This window comes from Mesoplodon bidens (genome assembly GCF_964165515.1).
Source record: "Mesoplodon bidens genome assembly, chromosome: X".
NCBI classification, from domain to species: Eukaryota; Metazoa; Chordata; class Mammalia; order Artiodactyla; family Ziphiidae; genus Mesoplodon; species Mesoplodon bidens.
In genome coordinates this window covers 81001396-81009444 of record NC_138163.1, presented here as the reverse complement: position 1 = coordinate 81009444, position 8049 = coordinate 81001396, and the positions used below count along the sequence as shown (strand labels likewise).

Below are 8049 nucleotides of genomic sequence, written 5' to 3'. Positions count from 1 at the left end.
AGCACTTTCTCCCTCCGTCAGCCCCAGGCCAGCAGGCAGAGGTGATCTAGGGACAACAGTGGGGCACTGAGTAAGCCCAGGGCCCCTGCAAGGAAGGTCTGGGGAACACCTAGGAGATAGGATTCAGGAAGCTGGTGAGTCTAAATACTGAGGCTTTTCGGGGAAGCTTTTAAGGGATCCCCCGACCCAATTCAGCTACCAACCCTCCCTTCCATCCCAGCCCCAGTCTCTCAGAGGACGCTGGAAACAGGCCAAGGGTGGAGAACCAGGCCCAGCACACCCGAAGTGCTACCTTACTGTTTGTCCCTAGTAAAAGGAGCCCGATCAGGCATCATAATGACCCAGTGACCGAGGGGCACCCAATGACGACCCCTGAGGGGTGGACAGAGGCAGCATGGGTGAAGACGTGTGCTCTGGGTGCGGTGGGGGCGGGGAAGAGTGGGGAGAGAGGAGGAGCCTGGCCTACTCACTTGGCCCTTTGGGGCTGGGTCTCTATTTGGGTCCTTATCTTCTCCCGCCACAGCCTCAGACTCCCTTGTCCACGTGACCACGGATTTCTTCCCAGCGCTGGTGTGCTTGGCCTGTTTGGTTCCGGAAGGGCCCAAGGTATACCTCTTGGATCTCCCAAGCAGCGGAATACCAGAGACTGGGGGGAAGGTGGCCGGTTCCAGCGGAGGTGCCCAGATTCGCTGCCCCCAGGAAGGGAAGTTTTTCCCCAGGGCAAGTGTGAAGGCTCCCCCGAGGGATTTCTTCTCCTGGGTCCCCTTCTTCCTAGGAGTGACCTGCAGCAGGCCACCTGCCGTAGCAGCAGCAGCAGCAGCTCCCGGGGAGCTGGGCTTGCTGCTCCCGTCCCCCCAGAGCACGCTCTGCATTTTCTTAGGGGAAGAGATGCCCTGCTCTCCCACGCCCTGCCTTTCCACAACCGAAGAGAGTCCTCGCAGAGCCGAGGACAGGGAGGAGCCTGTCACGTGAAGGAAATTCTCCCTGACTTGGAAATTCGAGTGACTGGGAGTGTCCCCGGGATCCTCGGGTCTGCTGGGCTCGGCCTGGCCTCCTCCTCCGGGGTAAGTACTCACCGTCATCAGCTCTGTGTCACTGAACTCATCTGAGGACTCGGAGTCGGATAGCAGCAGGCCCAGGGCTTCCGCGGAGAAGCGCTGGCAATCCGCAGCCACGTTCAACCTACGCTTAGTGGCTCTCTTAGGCTCCCCCCAGGCCCGACCCGCTTCGGACCCATCGAGGTGGAAAGGGTCGGCCAGAGCCGGCGGCACTTCCCCACAGCTCTGGGCGGTCGCTCCTGGACCGCCGGGACCCGCCTCGAGGCCGGCGGACACTTCCAAAGAGGCGCAGGGCTCCGCCAACGGGTATCTGCAGAAGCCCAGCGTGTCCCAGTCGTACAGCTGCTGCGTGGTGCCCGCCGCAGACTCCTCGGCCAGGTCAAGGAGGTCCCTCATGTCATCAGCCGGGGAGCCAGGTCGGCCTTCACGGCCACACAGCACCGGACCTCCCGCTTCTAGCATCTCCCACTCTGACTGGAAGCTCTTGGGATCCGGGCAGCTGCTCCCGCCCCCGCCGCTCGGCGGCTTCCTGGGCTCGGGGCCGCGGTCGGGTCCCCGCGGAACTGCGCGGCCGGCTGGGCGGACGCCGGCCCGCTCCCCGCCCCCTGGGCCGAAACCCGTTCCCCACACAGACACCTCATCTGGGGAGCTCATGTCGCGACCCAGGCGGCCGCGGAACCGGGGCGACTGTTGATGGCCCGAGTCGCGGTCGCGGTCACGGCGGACGAGGCGGGCGGCGCTCAGACGGCAGCGTCAACCACCTCAGGCGCTGCACGAGCTCGTCTCAAACGAAACGACGCGCCACTTTCAGCGCGCCTCTCACGCCTGCGACGCGGCCTCCTCATTGGTCCGGCCCCCGCCAACCAGCGGGCGCCTTGTTCGCCTGTCCCCTCGAGGCCTAACCAATGGGGTCGAGGGCCTCTGCTTTGCCCTCAAGCCCGTGGGCGGTCCGAGCAGTTGGCTGCTGAAGGGGATGGTGGGAGTGCTTCCCTCTGTCAAGACTCTCGGCCCGCCTCCTCCTGTCCCGCCTCCCCTTTCCGGTTAGAGTCACAGCTCTGAGCCTCCGTTTCCCATCTATACAGGGGGTCGGGGAGTGAGGGCGCCGGGCTCCAGGGGTGGTGAGGATGAAATGTCAAGATGGAGGCACTGGATGCCTAGCACGCGCCAAAAGCATTTGCCAGCCTCCCTTCCACCGCAAGCCTTACGACCCAACAGGAGAATGGGCACAGGAGTCCCGCAGTCAGTGATCAGGGGTCGGCCAGAGAGCAAAGGGATCGTATTTTCGTTCTGTAAGGTCTCTGTCTCAACTGCTCCATCAAATGTGGCTCAGCAAACGTCATTGGCAGGCAGGTTTGGCGGACAGACTGGGGTTGGCGGACAGATTGGGGTTGGCCTCGCTCCATCAGCCCTTCCCCCTCTCTGAGGCAAATTCAAAGAAGAAGAAATCGCAGTGGCCAGTTACACCCCAAAAGATGCTCGCCACCGCTGATCCTGGAGATGTGAACTAAAACCACGAATCGGGTTTCACACACTAGGTTGACAACCTTCAAAGAGCTTAACCATTCCGAGGGTGGGAGAGGTGAGGAGCAAACCCCTGTGGCGGTGGTGCAAGAGACCCATTTGGGAGGTAATTTGGCAGAATCCATTGAAAGCAACTTAGTGCCAGCACGGACTCTGTGCCTGGCACTCTTCTAAGCGCTGGGCATAAATAGTAATGCATCAGCGTGACACTCCTAGAACTATAGTACCAACTATTACTGGCCTCTTACCGGTGAGCAAACAGGCACTGAGAGGTTCAGCCACTGGCCCAAGGTCATTCGGCTCGTGGGGATCAGCGGCAGGATTGAAACCAATCAATCTGACTCCAGAGTCCTTGCTTTGAGCCGAAGACCTTAAAAAGGAAGAAAAAAAAATAGGTATTTCCTCTATGTTCCGGCAAGTCCGCTGCCTGGTACTTCTTCCGGAGACACGCTGGTACCTGTAGTGTACAGGAGCCCATGCACAAGGGTGTTGGTGATGGGAAAAACTGGGAGCACTCCAAATTCCCATCAGTAAGGAAATGGATGAATGCAACGTGGCTTAGCATCCAGTAGCATAAAGCGTGGCAGTCCAACGGAATGCATCAGGCCATTCTCACAGCTTTCGAAAGCACCTGCCTGACTTCAAACTGCAAGTTGCAGAACGATGGCTTTGGATTCACATTTGTAAGTTAAATCACTTGCGTGCGTGGGCACACACACACACCAGTCAATCCTACGTAATATATGAGAATTCATTTAAGTATATGTACAAGTATGTTTTAAAGTTTTGAAGGACGCACAACCAAGGCCTACCAGTTGTGATGGCGGTCGGTGTGGATAGCCAGGTGTCTCTCAATTTTTCTTGGAACTGTCAGTTCTCAGCTTCCCTGAGCTGAGCAGTACTGATGTCTGGGGAGTGGTGCCTCCCTTGGTTTCTCTATGGCCCATGGGTGTTAGAATTTCCCTTGTCTGCCACCCAACTCCTGCTCTGACACCCCTCCATTCCTCCCATACCTTCCTTCTGCTCCTTCCCGTTCATACTCCTCTGTCTTCAGTCACCTCTCTCTCCTGCATCCTGCTCTGGCTGACCTCCTGGAGAGTCCTGGCGTGTCTGAACCGCTGTTGCCTGTGGAACTCAAAGGCCCAGTTTTCTGGGCCTGAGTTTCTGCACCTGAGAAGCTGGCCATGCTGGAGAAGTTACAGAGCAGGGGAGACTGGGTGCACTGTAAATCTGCAATCCTCCTCCTCGAGCCTGCCCCCGATGGTGCCTGCCTGTTTGTGGATACCGCCCTCTTCCACTTTTCCCAGTGACTTTTTAAGGCATGGTGTGCTATTTCAAATATGTTAAAATGGATAAGGAAGGATATAGCAAAATCTCCTGCATCCACCAGCATCCTATGAAACATTACCAGTGGATCCAGTGGAAGCCTCCATCTTCCCTCTCACCATTTCCATTCCCTTCCTCCCTCCCCCATAGAGGGACTCCCGGAACTTCTCACCTTCTCCACTCTCTTTGTCCCTGTGGCTCTCCTACCTCCTCTTCCCATACATCCCATACGTCTCCAATGATGTCACTAATCTCTGCTTTACCCCGTTATGCTCACCAGGATCCAATACTGGCTTTGATGTACTCTCTTGGCCCGGGGTGGGAGCCAGTGGCAGAGGTTCCTTTTGGCCTTCCCCACCATGATAGCTCTTACTCCACAGACCAATGACCCAACGTGTAGGTCATTGCTCCAACTGCCAAGTGTATCACTTAGAATTATCAGCTTGGGGACTGGAGAAATGACCACTATGTTTGTCCAGGGACCCAGTCAGCTCACCGTGAACTGATCTCTATCCCCAACTCCTTTTACTGCCAGAACCTCATAAGCCCCACTCTAATGGGGCCCCATCATGACACTTTGGGCTTCCGGGATCAGTGTCAGCTCAGAAACTGTGTCCAGTAGTCCTAGATATGTCTGTGTCCGGTGCCAGTGTGCAGTCGCCCAAGCATCTAAGAAAAGTGCTGTGAACATTTGCATACAGATTTTTTGTGAATATAAGTTTTCATTTCTCTTGGGTAAATATCTAGGAGTTAACTTGCTGGATTGAATCGTTAGTGTATTTTTAACTGTTTCCAGAGAGTCTATACCATTTTTTGCATTCTCACCAGCAATGCAGGAGAGTTCTAGCTGTTCCTCAGTCTGTCTAGCACTTGGTATTGTCTGTATTTTGTTTTTATTTCAGCCATGTTTATAGCTATGTTGTCGTATTTCATTCTGGCTTTAGTTATGTCCCTAATGACTAATGAGGTGAAACATCTTCTCAGTAGCTTACTGACCATCCAGTAAGCACAATGTCAGTTCGATTTTTTTTTTTTGCTCATTGTTTATTGTGTTGTTTGATTTCTCATTACTGAATATCGAATGTTCTTTATCTCTTTCGGATACAAGTTTTTTATCATGTGTGCTTTGCAAATATTGTTTCCCAGTCTGTGGCTTATGCTTTCAAAAACAAAGAAACAGACAAAACCCAAATAACACAATTTAAAAATGGACAAAGGAATTGATTAGATATTTCTCCAAAGAAGACACATAAATGGCCTACAGGTATATGAAAAATGCTCAACATCACTAGTCAACAGGGAAATGCAATTCAAAAGCACAATGAGTTATCACCTCACAACTGCTAACATGGCCAGTATTTAAAAAAAAACAACTCAAAATAGCAAGTGTTGGCAAGGTAGTGAAGAAAATGAATTCCTTGTGCATTGCTGGTGGGAGTGTAAAATTGTGCACCCGCCATGGAAAACAGTATGGAAGTTCCTAAAAAAATAAAAATAGAACTCCCATATGATCCAGCATTCTCACTTCCGTATATATACATTTACATTTACATTACAAAATAATTGAAATCAGGATCTTGCATAGATTATTGCACTCCCATGTTCACTGTACCATTATTCACAATAGCCAAGGGGTGAGGACAACCTAAATATCTATCAACAGGTGAATAGATAAAAGGTGGTATATATAATGTATACATATAACCGAATATTATTCAGCCTTTAAAAAGAAGGAAATCTTGCTATATGCTGTAGTATGGATGAACTTTGAGGATATTATACTAAGTGAAGCAAGCCACTCACAAAGGACAAATACAGCATGTTTCCACTTATATGGGGTACCTAAAGTAGTCAAACTCTTAGAAGCAGAAAGTAGAATCCTGGTTGCCAAAGGTTTGGGTGAGGGGGAAACGGGGAGTTGTTGTTCCATGAGTATAGATTTGCAGTCATGCAAGATGAAGAATTCCGGAGATCTGATTGCAACAATGTTCATATAGTTAACCACACTGTACACTAAAAAATTGTTAATAAGGTAGGTTTCCTAGTCTGTGTTTTTGCAATAAAAATGAATTAAGAAATAAAATGCCTTATTCAATGGCTTTTCGTATATTCACAGTTGTGCATCTGTCACAATCAATTTTAGGATATTTTTGTTAGCCCAAGAAGACGCCTTGTATCCCTTACCCAACACCCCGAACCCCCCAACCCACCCCCAGCCCTATAGGCAAGTAATAAACTACTTTCTGTCTCTATGATTTGCCTATTTAGGAAATTTTGTATAAATGGAATCACACAATATATAGTACATGTTGTCTGGCTTCTTTCACTTAATGTAATGTTTTCGAGGTTCACCCATGTTGTAGCATGTATCAGTACTTCAGTTATTTGTATTGCCAAATAATATTCCATGGTATGGGTATACCACATTCTATTTATACATTCATCAGTTTATGGGCATTTGGGTTGTGTTTAGTTTGGGAATGTTATGGATAATATTCCCAAACTCAATGCTGTTAAGCATATTCATATACATTTTGAGTTCATGAGTTTTTGTGTGAACATATGTTTTCAGTTCTCTTCGGTAGATCCCTAGGAATGGACATTCTGGATCATATGGTAACTCTATGTTTAACTTTTTAAGAAAACACCAGAATATTTTCCAAAAAGATTCAACTATTTTACATTATCACCAGAAGTGTATGAGGATTCAAATTTCTCCAAATCCAAATATTTGTTATTATCTGTATTTTGGATTATAGCCATCCTATTGTTTTGGCAACATGGTATCTCATTATGGTTTTGATTTATATTTCCCTACTGACTAGTGGCTGTGAACATCCTTTCATATGCTTATTAACCATTTCTATACCTTCTTTGGTTAAATGTCTATACAAATCTTTTACCCAATTTTTTAATGGGGTCATTTTCTTATTTATTTATTATTCTTATTCTTTATTCTGCATACAAGTTCTTTGTTAGATCTGTGACTTTCAAATATTTTCTCCCAGTCTGTACCTTGTCTTTTCATTTTCTGAATAGTTCCTTCTCAAGCATAAATGTTTTAAATTTTGACGAAGTCCAATTTATCAAGTTTTTCTTTTGTGGATCATGCTTTTGGTGTTGTATCTAAGAAATCATCGCCTAGCTCATGCGTACAAATATTTTTCTCCTAGGGTTTCTTTTAACAGATTTATAGTTGTAGGTTTTACTTTTAAGTCTCTGATCCATTTTGCATTAAGTTTTGTGTGTGCTGTGAAGTAAGGCTCGAAGTTTGTAGTTTTGCATGATATCCAGTTGTGCCAGCACCATATGTTGAAAAGACTATCCTTTCCCCATTGAATTGAAAATCATTGACCATAAATATAAGGAGAGTTCGTTATTTCTAACCTCTCGATTCTGTTCCAGTGATCTATCTCTATGTCGGTATCACACTAACTTGATTACCTTTATTTTTATCGTAAGTTTTGAAATCAGAAGGTGGAATCTTCCAAGTTTGTTCTTTTTTGAAGTAGTTTTGGATATTCTGTTTTGTTTTGTTTTTCATTTCCATATGAATTTTCTGGATCAGCCTGTGAGTTTCTACAAAGAAAGCCTGCTGAAATTTCGATAGAGATTGAATTGAATCTATATGTCAGTTTGGGGAGAATTACCATATAAATATTGAGTCTTACAACCATGAACATGCAATGCCTTTCCATTTATTTAGATCATCTTTAATTTCTCTCAACAAACATCAATTTGTGTTTCTCAGTGCATAAGTATTACATTTGGTTTGTTAAATATATGCCTAAGCATTTAATTCTTTTTGATGCTATTGTAGCTAGAATTAAGTGTTCCTTGATTTCATTTTTGGATTATTTGCTACATGTATATAGCAATAAAATTTGTTTTATGTATTACTCTTGTATTCTGTGATCTGTTGAACTTCTTTATTAGTTCTACCGTTAGATCCGTTTTTGTGGATTCCTTAGGATTGTCTGCATATGAAATCATGTCATCTGAGAATAAAAAAAGACTCCCTTTTTATTTCCTATCTGGATGACTTTTAGTTCTTCTTCTTCCCTGTTTGAACTGGCTCAAACTTCCAGTGCAATAATGAATAAAAGTAGTGAGCATGTCTTTGTTGCTGACTTTAGGGAAAAGG

The 8049-nt window shown here is 47.2% G+C and overlaps 1 protein-coding gene across 1 annotated transcript; it reads right to left on the bottom strand.

Annotated features, from left to right (window-relative positions):
• Positions 1 to 324: 324 nt before the first annotated feature.
• On the bottom strand, positions 325 to 4266 carry LOC308609366 (uncharacterized protein CXorf49 homolog; the record flags this gene model as incomplete). The annotated part of the gene is made up of 3 exons (XM_081223047.1): positions 325 to 372; positions 471 to 1797; positions 4169 to 4266. The coding sequence occupies 3 exons, from the start codon at positions 4264 to 4266 to the stop codon at positions 325 to 327; spliced, it is 1473 nt and encodes a 490-aa protein (XP_081079173.1).
• Positions 4267 to 8049: the final 3783 nt, after the last annotated feature.